The sequence below is a fragment of the Monodelphis domestica genome, chromosome 6 (genome assembly GCF_027887165.1).
Source record: "Monodelphis domestica isolate mMonDom1 chromosome 6, mMonDom1.pri, whole genome shotgun sequence".
Classification (NCBI taxonomy): domain Eukaryota; kingdom Metazoa; phylum Chordata; class Mammalia; order Didelphimorphia; family Didelphidae; genus Monodelphis; species Monodelphis domestica.
In genome coordinates, this window is record NC_077232.1 from 8,958,913 (window position 1) to 8,974,665 (window position 15,753).

Here is a 15,753-nt window from a genome sequence, read left to right on the forward strand (position 1 = left end):
GAGAGCTGGGAGAGTCCTTAGAACACAGAACATGAGAGCTGGGAGGACCTTAGAACACGGAACGCCAGAGCTGGGAGGGATATTAGAACACAGAACATGAGAGTGGGAGAGTCCTTAGAACACAGAACATCAGAGCTGGGAGAGTCCTTAGAACACAGAACATGAGACCTGGGAGGGACCTTAGAACACAGAACATCAGAGGTGGGAGAGTCCTTAGAACACAGAACATGAGAGCTGGGAGGGACCTTAGAACACAGAACATCAGAGGTGGGAGAGTCCTTAGAACACAGAACATGAGAGCTGGGAGGGACCTTAGAACACAGAACATGAGAGCTGGGAGAGTCCTTAGAACACAGAACATGAGAGCTGGGAGGACCTTAGAACACGGAACATCAGAGCTGGGAGAGTCCTTAGAACACAGAACATGAGACCTGGGAGGGACCTTAGAACACAGAACATCAGAGGTGGGAGAGTCCTTAGAACACAGAACATGAGAGCTGGGAGGGACCTTAGAACACAGAACATGAGAGCTGGGAGAGTCCTTAGAACACAGAACATGAGACCTGGGAGGGACCTTAGAACACAGAACATGAGAGCTGGGAGAGTCCTTAGAACACAGAACATGAGAGCTGGGAGAGTCCTTAGAACAGAGAACATGAGAGTGGGAGAGTCCTTAGAACACAGAACATGAGAGCTGGGAGAGTCCTTAGAACACAGAACATGAGAGCTGGGAGAGTCCTTAGAACACGGAACATGAGAGCTGGGAGAGTCCTTAGAACACAGAACATGAGAGCTGGGAGAGTCCTTAGAACACAGAACATGAGACCTGGGAGGGACCTTAGAACACAGAACATGAGAGTGGGAGAGTCTTTAGAATACAGAACATGAGAGCTGGGAGAGTCCTTAGAACACAGAACATGAGAGCTGGGAGAGTCCTTAGAACACAGAACATGAGAGCTGGGAGAGTCCTTAGAACAGAGAACATGAGAGTGGGAGAGTCTTTAGAACACAGAACATGAGAGCTGGGAGAGTCCTTAGAACACAGAACATGAGAGCTGGGAGAGTCCTTAGAACACAGAACATGAGAGCTGGGAGAGTCCTTAGAACACAGAACATGAGAGTGGGAGAGTCTTCAGAACACAGAACATGAGAGCTAGGAGAGTCCTTAGAACACAGAACATGAGAGCTGGGAGGGACCTTAGAACAGAGAACATGAGAGCTGGGAGAGTCCTTAGAACACAGAACGCCAGAGCTGGGAGGGATATTAGAACAGAGAACATGAGAGTGGGAGAGTCCTTAGAACACAGAACATGAGAGCTGGGAGGACCTTAGAACACAGAACATGAGAGCTGGGAGGGACCTTAGAACAGAGAACATGAGAGCTGGGAGAGTCCTTAGAACACAGAACGCCAGAGCTGGGAGGGATATTAGAACAGAGAACATGAGAGCTGGGAGAGTCCTTAGAACACGGAACATGAGAGCTGGGAGAGTCCTTAGAACACGGAACATGAGAGCTGGGAGAGTCCTTAGAACACGGAACATGAGAGCTGGGAGAGTCCTTAGAACACGGAACATGAGAGCTGGGAGAGTCCTTAGAACACGGAACATGAGAGCTGGGAGAGTCCTTAGAACACGGAACATGAGAGCTGGGAGAGTCCTTAGAACACGGAACATGAGAGCTGGGAGAGTCCTTAGAACATGGAACATGAGAGCTGGGAGAGTCCTTAGAACACGGAACATGAGAGCTGGGAGAGTCCTTAGAACACGGAACATGAGAGCTGGGAGAGTCCTTAGAACACAGAACATGAGAGTGGGAGAGTCCTTAGAACACCGGACCGCAGAGCTGGGAAGTAGTTAATAACATGAAACAAAACCTCCAAGTGAGATTGAACTTCGGAAACCAACCCCCCATTTTAGAGCTTTTGTATACTGAGGTCCAGATCACTCTCAAAGTCACACAGCTAGTAAGCGAAAGAACCAGGCTTAGCTCTTGGCTCGGGCATTGTGCCAGGCTCTCTTCTCCAGCCCCCCACTCCACCTCGGGCGGATACAACAGGAAGCAGGCTCAGATTCCAGGGAAGCACTAACTTCTCCGGGGGTCCCCTTTCTGCCTCCCCATTCTTGTCCCCCCAGAACACAGATGACCTCCTGGTAGCGTCAGCGGAGTGCCCCAGCGACGATGAGGACCTGGAGGAGTGTGAGCCTAGTACTGGTGAGTGTCTCTCCCCCCTCCCCCCGGGGGCCCCTGTCTGCTGACTCATCCGGGAGGAGGGGGCGACCATCCCTATACCACCCCAGGCCCCCCGAGATCTGGGACCCCCCAAGGGATGACGGCTAGGGCTTAGCTCTCCCCAACACCCCCAGCTGACCTCCCTTTCGTGACAAGGGCCCAAGTCCAGCCCCTGTTGGTGGCTGTGGGATGGGCTCGCCCATCTCGGGGGTCTGTAGCTCCTGGTAGATGTAGGTAGGCTGGGAGAGGAGAAGGGAGAAGCCTCTGCGGCGGTGCTGAACCACAACTCCCGTGAGCTCTTGGGGAAGGAGGGTGGCGAGGGCAGGCTTCCTCCCATTATCCCCCACCGGAAGGACATCTCGCTCCCAGGAGCCTTTGGGGGGGTGCCGCCAGCCTCCAAGGTGGGGCCAGCTGTCGGTGACGGCCTTTGGGGAGGATGAACCCCGCGGCTCCCCAAGAGAAGGCTGCCAGGCCCAGGAGATGCAGGGAGTGCGGAGGGATGGTCAGGACTGGCTTCCCCTGGCTTGCCCACCCCCATCCCCCTGCACCGCTAAGGTGGAGACGCCGCTCAGAGTAGAGCATCCTGTGTTCCCCACCCAAGCCCGTCCCTGCAGGGCCCTGCCTGGGCAGGCCAAGGATGCGAATCCTGCCCGCAGGGAGCTTCCACATACCATTAAATGGACAGATTAGAACAGATGAGAGCAAATACTTATGAAGTACCTACTGTGTGCTTAGGGGGGCAGAGTCAGAGTTTGGGGAGATGGTCAGGCGCCCATTTAGAGCATCAGACTGTGCGTAAGCCTCACAAAGCGGGGATCAGCGGGGATCAGTACCCAGCATGCACAGGGCGCTTTGAGGCTAGTAAAGGGCTTTCTGGCCAGGGTCTCCTTTGAAGTCTCTGGGGGGAAGAAGGAGAGATCATGGAAGCCTTCCGGGAGGAGGTGGGCCGGTAGCTGGACCTAAAGCAGTTCTGTTAGCACAGAGCCTAGGCCCCGTGCCAGCATGTGAAGGGTGCGTGTTGACGGCCGCAGGGCGGGGAGGCCATCCTCGGAGAAGGGAATGGTGTGGCCAAGGAGGCAGAGAGCAGGGGGTGGGGGCAGGGAAAGGACGGCAGATGGAGCCAGGAGGGGGCCTGGAACGCCAGCCTGGCTTAGACTTGACCTGGGGAGCGTAAGGAGGGGAGGACGCAGCCAACGTCGGGCTTCAGGAAGGCCCGTGCAGTGGTGTAAAGGGGGAGACGAGGGACTGTGGGGCCGGGAGTGCTCCTGGGGAGACGGCTCTTCTTCTGCCTCGCCATTATGGCTGGCCGGCTGGCCAGCCTTCTCCGGGGTCAGCTGGGAAATGGGCCTTAATGTGGTGCCGGGATCATACTGGGGCAGCTCAGCGCGGCCAGGACGTGCCGGAGCGACGGAGGCAGGGCTCCGTGCGGTCGTCTCGGAGGGCGCAATCCCCGGCTCCTCGCGGGGCCTCGTCCATGTCAGGTTCAAAGCAAGGCTGGCTGGGCTCGGGCCGGCGCGATTGGGGATGGGGGAGGGCAAAGAAAGAGTCGAGGATTCCAGCCCGGCGAGGGGCAGTTTTAATATCAAGTATTCAAGCTTACTCAACATTTATTAAGCACCGAGTGTGTGCAGAGCAGGGCCGGGGTCCTATGAAGTTTAGTAACTCTCAAGGCGAAAGGGGATCCGAGTGAGAGTTCAGCTGCCATGTGTTGATCGCCGTTGGCGAGGCAACCAGTTCTGGGGAATGAGCTTGGAGCAAGGGTAGCATAGGCACAGGGATGCGCCACCAGGCTATGGGGCGCCATGGAGAGGTCGTCTAATCCAGGCCCCCATTGGAAAACAAGCAGAACGAGGCCCAGAGGGCTTCAGGGAGGAGGAGGCAAAGGCGTGACTTGACTCTGCCTGTCCCCCGCTTCAGACCCGGCCTCGCCCTTAGCCCAGTTACCTAAAGACAGATCTCCAGCACTTTCTGGCATTCTCAGCAGAAAAGGGTGTCTGAGCTTCCGGAACAGTCTGAGAAGGCCGGCCCTCCCTCACTTTGCCGGAGCATCTTTGTTTCCCGCCCCAGAGGTCCAGCTTCCACACTAGATGAAAGGCAGAAGGAAGTGAGGAGAGCCTGGTGGAGGCAAGCCCTGAGGAGAAGGCTGAACTGTCAGGTGGACGGGAGAAGAAATGAATTACCTGTAGAAAAGGGCAGCAGTCTGGGGCCGTGCAGTGCAAGGGAGGCAAAGGGTCTGCCCGCGGTGATACGCCTGAGGGCTTCTCTGTACGGCAGCGTCCTATCAGAGGCACCAGTAGGAGGGCTGACAGGGAGCTGCGAAGGAAGTGGTGCATTTAGGGGTGGGAGGAGGCTGACAAAGCAGGCGATGGGACTGCGATGGGGCAGAAGCAGCCTTTGGGGCCTGACAAATGGGCCCCTCCTAGGACCACAGGGCGCAACGGCCAACCAAATAGGGTCCGCTGTTTGGGGGTGCTTCGGCCTTGCCTGGCCCAGAGCCGTCTCTTGTAGATATGGGAACGGGAGGCACCACGGGCTCCTCTTTGTCCTCAAAGGGCACCTTCTACAAGGATCTGGCTGGGCAGCTCTTGGCTTGAAGGGGAGGGAAAGGGAGAGGGCTCAGACACTTCCCTTCAAGGGGCTCTGTAGGAAATGTAACTGCCCGGCTGAGGCGCCATCTTTCCCTGGAGCAGTTGGCTCATAGAGGCTACTGGCCTCCCAGAAGGTGCAGCTCCAGCGGGTGGTAGAGTCTATTATGGGCTCCTGCTCTGTTCTTAAGACCCAGGAACAGCCCTCACCCGCTCGCAGACCCTTCTGGATCTTTGGAGAAGAGAGGATGGGCAGTCATGGGAGGCTGGAGAGGAGAAGAGAGGATTGGAGAAAGGATCTCCATTCAGCAGCGGGTTGGATGGGATGAGATGAGTCTCTTGTTCTCTGATGGACTCATAACCTCCTTTCCCTCCCCAGCTGTGGGGGAAGCCCTAGAGGGAGATGAGGAATCCATACTGTGTATCAGTTCCAGGACAGAAGAGCAGTAAGGGCTAGGCAAAGGGGTCACACAGCTAGGAGATCTGTGAGGCCAGATTTGAACCCAGGATCTCCCATCTCTAGACCTGGCCCTCTATCCACTGAGCCACCTCACTGCCCCAAGGAGGGATTCCATAGGACACAAAGTCTGGCATCTTGCCTCTTCCTCTCCGGTGCATCCTCCGAGACCAAGAGCTCCAGCCCGAGTTTTGAATCTGGGGCCTTCCCAACTCCAGCCAGCTGCTGGGGTCCCCTGATCAGGGGCAGGGCTCCTCCATTCTGGAGGCTTTTACACTTCAGCATCCATCAGACATAAGGGGCTCAGGGAGAGGCAACGGGGGTTGAGAAATGACTTATTCAAGATCACGTAGTCAGGAAGTCACAGAACGAGGATCCAGATTCAGATTGTCCAGATTGCAAATGGTTGAGTATGTGCCAGGCATCTTCCAATCCATAGACCTGTTGGCTGGAGATGTTTTCCCCAGCCTGTGAGCCCCAGGGCACAGGAAATTCCCCTTCTGGTGCTGCATTGCTGAGAGCGTGATGGGCGCACAAGCCCTCATGCATCCCTCCATCCCTTCAGAGGACCAGCGAGGCTTCACCCAGGAGCAGAGCCCTGGAGGGTCTGCACCCATGCTTGATGCCAGGCAGGGCCAGCCTTTACCCACTCTGGCTGGACCCTGGCATAGTTTCCCTCTTGCTGACGCTGGCGATCACTGGAAGATAACTGAGTCCAGCTGGCTGCAGAGCCTTCCTGTTGCTTCTTCCCGTGGTCCAGGCACAGGACGTCAGAGCTCAAGGAGCCTTTGGAATTCTTCTAGTTTTACATCTAAGGAAGCCCAGCTGGGCCCGAGAGGAAGAGGGCATTGCCCAAGATCACCCACTGAATTAGGGGCAGAGCGAGCACTCTAACTCGCCTCCAGGTTCAGGCTTCTCCTACAAGAGGTCCGAGATGGGAAGAACTGGAACAAAAGGAGAAGGGAAGAGTTCAAACCGATCATTCAACACACTCATTAAGCATTTACTATGTGCCTGACGCTGAGCTATGCAAAGAAGAAACCTGCCAGGGCAGCTGGGTGGCACAGCGGAGAGAGTGCCTGAACAGGGTCTGTGTTCAAATCTAGCCTCAGACACTTCCTAGATGTATGACCCTGGGCAAGTCACTTGATCCTATTTGCCTAAAAAACAAAACCAAACAACAAAGAAACAGAACCTGCCCCCAAGAAGCTTCCATTATGATGGGAGGACCAGTGTGTAAACAAATCCTTATATACTGTAGGAGGGCAGGAAGGAACTAGACTCTGGGGGGGCCTGGGAAGGGCCTCCTGCTGAAAGTGGTGCCCACTCCGAGTCTCCTTTTCCTGTTTGGACTCTGTGGCATCTTTTTTTGGCCAGGGACAGCTTTCCTGCTTGTTTTTTTGAGTCTCCAGGGGGGACAAGAGTAGCAGAATCCCCCAGGCTCAGGGCAGCATTCCCCCTGGAGTAGATTGTTGGCCGTCCACCGGAACTCCATCACAAGTTCTAGTGAAGGTGCCCCCTTCCCCTCCAAGACTGGTTGTAGGGGCAGCTAAGGTGGCTTAGTGTACAGAGAGCTAGATTTAGAGATGGCAGGTCCTGGATTCAAATCTAGCCTCAAAAATGTCCTAGCTAGGTGACCCTGGGCAAGTCACTTTACCTCCATTGCTCTTCTGCCTTGGGACTGATTCTAATGATTCTAAGACAGAAGGTAAGAGGTTTTGTTTTTAAAGATTGGTCCTGTGCTTTTAGCGTCTGGCCTAAGAGGGAGACAAATACTGGGGTGCTAATGGGGGGTTTGGCCGTATCACTGCCCAGTTCTATTCCAGCTCGATATGTCTGTGATTTTGAGAAAGTGGCCCAGAAGCCTTCTGTCCACAGGATCAATCCCCAACCGTAGCTTGGGCCTGGGGCTGCTGAAACCCTTCTGGAGAGGTCTTGAGGGCCTTCTGCCTCTGCCCCTCAGCTCTCACTCCTAACGTCCGTGTTCTGTGGAGGAAGATGGGGAGACGGCAGAGAACTCGATCCTCCTCCCCCAGCTCCATCTTAGGAGCTGGACGGTTGTCTTCTGCTCACCTAGCTTTGACTTAATTCAGGGTCAGACCAGGTCCTTTTTCAATCCTGTTGGACTCTTGGTTACCCCATTTGGGGTTTCCTTGGCAAAGACGCTGGAATGGTTTGGCATTTCCTTCTCTGGCTCATTTTGCAGTTAAGGAAGCTGAGGCAAGCTGGATCAAGTGACTTGGCCAGAGTCACTCAGCCAGTAAATACGAGACCAAAATGTGACAGGGTCGGCCTGCTGGTCTACCAGCCAAACCCTCTCGTTCCAGCAAAGTACAGCTAGGCGATAGATGCTTGTTGGATTGTGTTGGATGGGGGAGAGGAAGAGCCACACCAGCATTTCAGAAAGCCCCATCCCTGCCAGGGTCCAGCGAGGGGCTGCACACAAAGGGGACTTAGAGGCTGTGGCCCCGTCTTTCCAAGGTTTACCCCTTGCTCAGATCGTTGATCGTAGACTTGCCCGAAGGCCTTCGTTGCTCTATCCCCCCTCGAAGGGAAGGGAAGGGAAGGAGGGCGGATTTGGAGGCCGAGAACTCGGCCGTGAATCCCACCTCTGCAGCCACTCATTTGGCCCCAGAGAAGTCGCTTCCCATCTTGGGGAGCTGCTGTTGGGGGCGCCCCACATTCAGGTCCGCCGAAGCTGGTCAGACGAGGGCGTAGGGCCAGGGGCCTGCGAGGGGGAGCCCAGAGAGGCCTGACACTAGGGGAACCCTTCCGACCCTCAGGGCTGGCTGGGGCTGGAGCAGAGACACGGCCGGTTGAGCAGGGAGCGCTTTACTGAGTGGGGTCGGGGCAGCTAGGTGGCTCCCTGGAAGAGCGCAAGGTCCGGCCCCAGGAGACGGCCAGCCAAGCCAGCCAAGCTCGTCCTCGGACCCTTCCTCGCGGGAGCCCCCGTGGCCTAGCCCTGAGCACTCCTATGCAGTATTGATGCTGACAGGAATGAAATCTGGCCTCAGACACTGCCCAGCCACGTGACCCTGGGCAGGTCACGTGACCGCCCCTTAGACAGAAGGTGAGGCTGATAAACAAATTCACTGAATGTTTGGGGCCAAGGACAGCCCCAGGCCAGCGTCCGGCCCTCCACATACAGGGATGGCAGGAGGGCCGCGAGGTGTAAGAAGCCTGGAGACCAGAGGGAGCCGCTGGAGCTGGTGTGGTGGCGCTGGACACGGTGGTCATGTTTAACCCTTTCCTTCCCTTAGCATCACTACTGTTTATGGGTCCCAATGAAGAAGCAGGGAGGGCTGGGCGACGGGGGCAAGTGACTTGCCCAGGGTCACACAGCTAGGGAGGGTCTGCCGGCCCTGGCCCTTCGCTGCCCCCAACGCGTACCTTAATACGATCAAGCGTGGGGGCAGGGTCCGAGGACAGGAGGGGGAAGGGCGAGAGATTCCCCAGAGGGAGCCGGCTGGATTTGGAGAGTGGGAGAGAGTGAGGAGTAGATTTGGAGCCGGAGCGCCCCCCGCAGGAGGGGAGAAGAGAAGCAGTTCAGACAGGGGAGAGTTTAGGGCTGGTAAGATGATGGGTGTCTGGGGCCTCCCAACGGAGAGAGGGAGAAGAGGGCTCGGGACAGCCTGGGGGGGTGAAGCGGAGGAGGGTGAAGACCCTGGGCAGGCGGGGCTAACTTCGGACCGTAACTCCAGGCGAGCGGAGAGGCTGGAAGCCGGGCGGGAGGGTCGAGAGGAGCGAGAGCAGGCGCCGGGGACCCCGGCCAGGAGGCCAGCCACGACAGGGAGGGAGATCTAGAAGGTCAGGGCCGAAGAGAGGGCCATCTCCATCCAATGGCCCCGAGGAGGAGGGGGGAGTCTAGGCCGAGGCTGGCGAGGAAAGACCAGGAGGAGCTGGGGGGGTGCATGGAGCCCAACGGCTCCCCGGTGGACCCCGAGATCCCGGGCAGCGAGGAACGGAGTGGACTTGAACTCGCCTCCCTCACCCTTTCTCGGAAGCCCCCATCAGCCGCTCGGTCCAACTTGAGCCTATTCACGAAGCATCTGCCCTGTGCCAGGCACAGGGAGGCGCACAGCCTCCATCCGGGCCCTTTTCTCCTCCACCCCCCCCTCGCCCAGGAGGAAAAGGCTTCTGGTGAGGATCCTGCCCGGCTCCACCCCTCACACTTGCCACGAGGGCCCCGGAGCCAGCAGAGGTCACTGGCAGGACTCGAACTTGGATCCTAAACACTGATCTGGGCTGCTGCGGGGCAGACAGCGCCACACCCTTTTCCGAAGGAAGAGCCCGGCTGGAGTTGGAGCATCCCTGCACAGTCACAAAGCTGGGCCGCGTCCGAGGCGGTGCCGGCATCCGGATCTTCCCGGGCCGATAGCCGGCCTGCAGGTGGCCTTCCTTGATTCCGGCTCCCAGGGGAAGGGCGGTGAGGCGCCAGGAATCCTCTGAGCCCAGCCGCGGCCTCGGCGGGGCTGGGGGGGTGCACAGGGAGCCCCCGGAGCAGAACCGACGAGATCTGGGTCCGGAGGATGGGTGGCTCCGCCTCTGGCCTTGCGATCTTGGCCGCGCGCTCACTTCTCCACTGAGGGGGCTCCTGGGCGGCCAAGCGCTCTAAGGTGGGCGTATCTTCCGTCCAGGGTAGGAAGGGGGGAGCTTTGCACCCCCCAAAGGGTCCGCGTTCTCGTTGGGAGCGCCTCTTCCACCTTGGCGCCGGCGCTGGTTCCGAGGCCTGGGCAGGAGGGCTGAAGTGACTTGTCCAGGGTCACCCAGCCAGAAAGCACCTTAGAAAGGCTATTCTGAAGACCAGCCGACTCCCTGGGCTTTCTGGGTCTGGACAGTCTTGCAATAGAGTGAACCTCTTCGTGCATACGGCCCGGCGCGTGGGTGTGGGGAGTTAAGGGGGGAAGGGACCACGGGGGTCTGTGGCAGTTAGTGAGGGCTTCCTGGAGGAGGGGGCCTCGAACTCGGGACCTGAAGGGGCAAGTGAGAGTTGGAGGAAGGCAAGAGAAGGGCCTGCCAGGCAGAGGCCCAGTTTGCACATCGGCGGAGAGGCGCGAATGGGTCTGCTTGAGAAGGGATCCTGGGAAGGGACCAACAACTGTTAGGAGCCTCCAGTCGCACCCTCAGAGGGCGCCGCGCTTTGGGCAGAAGCCCTGCTGGCAGCCGGGATGGAAGCTTTGCTGGAGGCGGTGCTGGGGAGTCGGAGGCTCGGACTGGGCCCCGGCCTGCCCCAGAAACGCTGCCGAGGACCCCCCCCCCCCGGCCTCCGTTTCCCATTCATGCAGCGGGAAGGTGGGCTGACGGCGGCCCAAGAGCCTTGATGGCTCCGACGCCGTGGAAGCCTGCAGAGACGCAGGGAGGGACAGTGCGACGATGGACGGAGGGAGCTGGGGGCCAACCAGAGAAGGGCCCTGGCCGGGATCCCGTCACATCGGCGGATCAGGCACCCCTGGGTCAGGGGCTGTCCCGGGGCGGGGAAGACCCTCTGCACCTAAAGACCCTTAACGTGGACATCCCCAGGGACGGAATTTGCAGCCCACCCATCCCCGGCCGGTGCGGCTCGCATCCATCCCCACAAGGAGGCCACCCAACGTGCGGAGGGGCCGTCTTAGCCCTCAGCTTCCATCTGGGGGTCAGCCCTGTGCAGTGGTTCCCAGGCAGAAGAGCAGTGAGGGCTAGGCCATGGGGGTGAGTGGCTAGGAAGGGCCTGAGGCCACATTTGAACCCAGGACCTGCCTCCAAGCCTGGCTCTATCCACTGAGCCACCTGGCTGTCCCTTGAGAGATGGCCCCACGCCCTCTTCTCTCCTCACACATTTCTTGGGTGATGGGGACGAGCCGGCCGGCCGGCGCTGAAAAACCGCACGGTTCTTTGCACGAGCCCAAGCGGCCGCCTTTTCTCCATGCCAGCCTTCGAGCTCTGGGCTGTGGCCCAGGACGGGCCCAGGACGGCGGAGAGGCATAAATGGCGCCCCGAGGACATCTGGGACCCACACGGGCCGAGACAACAGTGGGCCGTCTCGTCGCCCCTCAGGAACGTCCCTTCTTTGGGAGAGGAGCCCTCGTTGTGCCGTCCAGGAAACCGAGGCAAACACGGGCATCCTTGACCTGGAGCCTCCCCGGCGCCAGGCCCGGCCATTTGTCCTCTGCGTCACCAGCTGCCGCAGTCAGCCGGGCCCTGGGCCAAGCTGTGCCGGAGGATACGAGCAAGAAGAAAGGCAGCCCCTGCTCTTGAGCTTACCATCGTGCGCGGAAGGGTGGGGGAGGAGGTGCCCAGCTGCCCCCTGGGAAATGAGGCTTGGCCTGGCTGCCCTCACCAAAAGGAAGTGACTTGTTGAAGAATCTTCTCTCCAGTCTTAGACTGAATACTTTTGTGTATCCCTTCGGCAATGGGAGTCAAGTGACTTGCCCAGGGTCACCCGGCTAGGACATGGGTGAGGCCAGATTTGAACCCAGGACCTCCCCTCTCTAGGCCTGGCTCTCAGTTCCCCGAGCCAGCTCGCTGCCCCTGAATGGGAGTTCTAAGGGGAGCTCGCTCCCTGCTGTCGGAGGGCAGGCTCCGTGGGAGCTCCAGGAGTGGATGGCAAAGGTTCCTGGAGCAGTAAGGACACAGCAGTGGGGCGCCCAGGGGCCCCCCGGGATGCAGCCTGGTGGGAAAAGGCGGGGAATGGTGCGGTCTGAATTGTGCCTTCAGAAGGTCATCTTGGCCACTCTGTGGAGGATGGCCTGGAGAAGGGAGAGGCCAGTGGGGAGCTGGCAGGAGGGACAAGGGCCGCAGTGGCGGTGCCTTGGGTTAGGGCTAAGGCATGGAGGTGGCGGGAGCAGAGGGAAGGGGACACCCAGGAGGGGTTTTCAATAGACCGATAGAATCCACAAGGGTTGGAAACGGAGTGAGGAAAAGGGATGAACCTGGACCACAAGGATGGCGGCGCCTCAGTGGCAGCAGGGAGGCTCCAGGAGCTCAGGCTTCCCTCAAAGCAGAGAATAATCCGGCCGGAGGTGACCGCCGAGAGAACATGGGCTTTGGGGGCTTTGCAAAGAAAAGGCGCTGGAGGGAGGGGCTCAGAGGGGGTCTGCAGTGGCTACTTGAGACTGTCGTGGAGTCAGCTGGCCATCGGGCATCGCCGTGTCAGAGCCCAGAGGCAGCACTTCCTGATTGCTCTTAGAGGGATTCGTCTGTCCGGGAGGAGAGAAAATCTATAGCAAGGGACCTGGGGGCTGGGCAGGGGCTCGAGGGGGGACCTAAAGGTTGGAACCGACAGGACACAAATGGACAAGCAGGCAAGAGAGAGGTTCAAGGAAAGAAGAGGGAGGTCAGTGACTCGATCCACCATAAGGGCTGTACTGTGAGGAGAAGAGAATGGAACTAGTACAAAGATGATGGATTGGCGAGCCAGGAAGGGATGAGAAACCGAAGGTCATAGTGGGCCTAGGCTGAGGGGGGGAGGGGACTGGAAGGATGGGAGATTATGATTAGGGAAAAGGGACAAGAACTAGAGATTCATCAAAGTGAGTTAGAGAGGTGATTGGGGGCCCAATCTATCCGTCGGTGAGCATTTATCAAGCATTTGCACCTCTGTCCTACAGTGGAGGGCCTGGGAATTGTAAGGGAAGACTGGAAGTCTGGGGGGCTAAACAGGGTATAGACCAACCCCGAAGTCCTAAAGTCTGAGGGAAGAGGTGGGGCTCAACAGAGAAACTGTGAGCCCGAAGATGAAACCCTTGAGAGAGAGCAGAGAGTGAGCCAGAGGCTGGCCAAGAAGAATCAGGGTGGCGCGGCGGGACGCTGGATGGAGAGGCAGAGAGTGCCGAGTTCAAGTTGGACTCTGACCCTTGAGGCCTCGCTGTGACCTTGAGCAAGTCATGTCTTTCCTATCTCAGTTTGCTCTTATGTAAAATGAGAGGTTTGGACTCTGCGGTCCCTCCCAGCTCTGAACGGGAAGGTCAGAGGGGGTAAGTGCAGGTAGGAGGAGGAGAGGTGGCAGAGTGAGTAGTACAGGGGAGGGAAGTCCAGAGGTGGCCATGGGGAGCAAGGCTGCTGACTGCACCTGGCTCAGTGCACTGGGGGAGCCCGACAAGAGCGTCAGGGGGATTCTCCTCTGCACAACCAGAGCTCTGTTAGCACCAGGAGGCGGGAAGGATGGGAGATTCAATTCAATTAGGCAAGTATTGCTAAGCCCCTACTGTGTGCTGGGGCTTTGCTAGGCACTAGGGATACAGAGCAGAGGCCACCGGAGAATTGTCTCAACAGAAACTGAATGTAAGGAGAAGTGGAACAGGGGTGTCTTTCTCCCCTCTAGTCCATCCTCTACTTAGCTGTCAGTGATCTCCCTATTCTCGCTGATATCCCTCCTGCGCTGGCTCTCCCTCTCCCACCTCTTTCTCTCTCCCTCTCTCCCTCCCTCACTCTCTGTCTGTCTGTCTCTCTCTCTCCTTCCCTCCCTCTCTCCCTCTCTCTCTGTCTCTCCTCCCTCTCTGTCTCTTTCTCTCCCCTTCCCTCCCTCTCTCTGTCTCTTTCTCTTTCCCCTCTCTCTCTCTCTCTCCTTCCCTCCCTCTCTCCCTCTCTCTCTGTCTCTCCTCCCTCTCTGTCTCTTTCCTTCCCTCCCTCTCTCTCTCCTTGTCTCTCTTTCTCTGTTTCTCTGTCTCTCTCCCTCTCTGTCTCTCTCCCTCTCTGTCTCTCCTTCCCTCCCTCTCTCTCTGTCTCTCTCTGTCTCTGTCTGTCTCTCTCTCCCTCCCCCCCCTCTCTCTCTGTCTCTCTCTTCTCTGTCTCTCTTTCTCCTTCCCTCCCTCTCTCCCTCCCTCTCTTTCTCTCTCCCTGTCTGTCTGTCTCTCCTTCTCTCCCTCCCTCCCTCTCTGTCTCTCTTCTCTGTCTCTGTCTCTCTGTGTCTGTCTGTCTCTGTCTCTCTCTGTCTCTGTCTCTCTGTGTCTGTCTGTGTCTGTCTGTCTCTGTCTCTGATATCTCTCTCTGATCTCTCTCTCTCTCTCAATAAACCACAATGGCCCCACAGCCTGCCCTCCTCCTACCTTTCTAGTCTTCTTCTGGCTCAGCCCTTGCATGTACTCTTGCTCCTCGGCACTAGCCTGCTGGCTCTTCCTTGTATCCAGTCCTCCATCTCCCATCTTTCTGCCTTTCCAGTACCTGGAATCAATCCTCTTCCTCTTCTCCTCCTCCTGGCTTCCTTCAAGTCCCTGCTAAAGTCTCACCTTCTACCAGAAGCCTTTCCCAGGCCTCTTTAATATCATTTCCCATTTATCCCGTATGTGATTTGTTTGGACATGAGTGACTTCCCCCATTAGACTGTAGGCAGAGACTGTCTTGCTTTTCCTTGTGCCTTCAGCACTCAGGACAGAGGCTGGCATATAGTAGGTACTTGATTTACCTGGATCAGTCGATCAACCAACATTTGCTGAGTTCCTCCTGTGTCCCAGGAATGTGCCAGGCTCCGTTTAGAGACGACAGTCTTTGGCTTTGAGGAGGGAAAACAACCTGAACACACGTAATTAAATGCAAAATATCTACAAAGCAATTTGTGGGGTGGCAGCTACAACTGGGAGAGATCCAGGAATGCTTCATGTAGGAGGTGGCATGTGAGCTGAACTTTGAAGGAAGCTGGGGAATTCTAGCTAAGAGACTGAGAGGATGAAGCGGATTCCAGGCAAGGGAGGCAGAGTGCCAAGGTGGGATGCCGTGTTCTGTATGGGGAATGGTCGGTGGCCCATTTGGGCTGGAACCCAAAGAGGAAGGGAGGATGTGATGTGTCTGGGAAGGCAGATTGGAGCCAGATTGCGAAGGGCTCCAGATGCCAAGCAGAAAAGCTAGTATTGTAGTCTGCAAGCATGAAGGAACAAGCTTTGGACACTTCAGGAATATGGATCGGGCTGCTGTGTGAGCTTGGTTTGGGGAGGAGAGCCAAGGCAAGAAGGCCAATGAGGAGCCTCTTTCTATAGTCCAGGCATCAATCAGTAGGTTGTCCCCTCCTGCCAGTCTTGTGCCTGATGGGCATGGATGGGCTGCTCCGTGCCGAGGAACTGGGGAGATGGCAGGGAGTCCCAGGCAGTGACTCTAGTTTTGCCTCATCCCCAAATGGTGAGAGCTGAAGGCCACCCAGAAGATGCGCAGCCATCAGAGGAGTTGCTTTAAGCAGGGCAGAGCACGCGTCGGCTTTGAGTTGTGGGACATCCACATGAAGAAGTCCTAGCAGATGGGGAGGTGGGGTTGGGACTGGAAGGAGATCTCTGCAGAGGGGGAAGCTTGGGGAAATGCTCACTGGGACCCGCTTGGCGGGGACGTCGGGGGTCCTCTTCCCAGAGGCGGTTGTTGAAGCTATGGGAAAGAAAGGTTGCCAAGGGAGCATACGATACCGATGCTCTACGGCTGAATGAGACCTTAGAGACCATCAGTGCAAGCCTCCTGTTTTATATAGAAGGAAACTGAGACTCAGAGCGGTCAAATGACTTATCCAGGGTCACATAGGGAGGGAG

General features: G+C 57.5%; 1 protein-coding gene across 36 annotated transcripts in view; it reads left to right on the forward strand.

Moving 5' to 3' along the window:
- NRXN2 (neurexin 2) overlaps nucleotides 1–15,753 on the forward strand; it is a 173,916-nt gene that overhangs the window by 149,289 nt on the left and 8,874 nt on the right. For all 36 annotated transcript variants that reach the window (XM_056801461.1, XM_056801462.1, XM_056801463.1 and 33 more), the window contains one exon: nucleotides 2,134–2,212. In XM_056801461.1, the coding sequence (XP_056657439.1) occupies nucleotides 2,134–2,212 (79 nt within the window). The remainder of the gene's footprint in view (nucleotides 1–2,133; nucleotides 2,213–15,753) is intronic.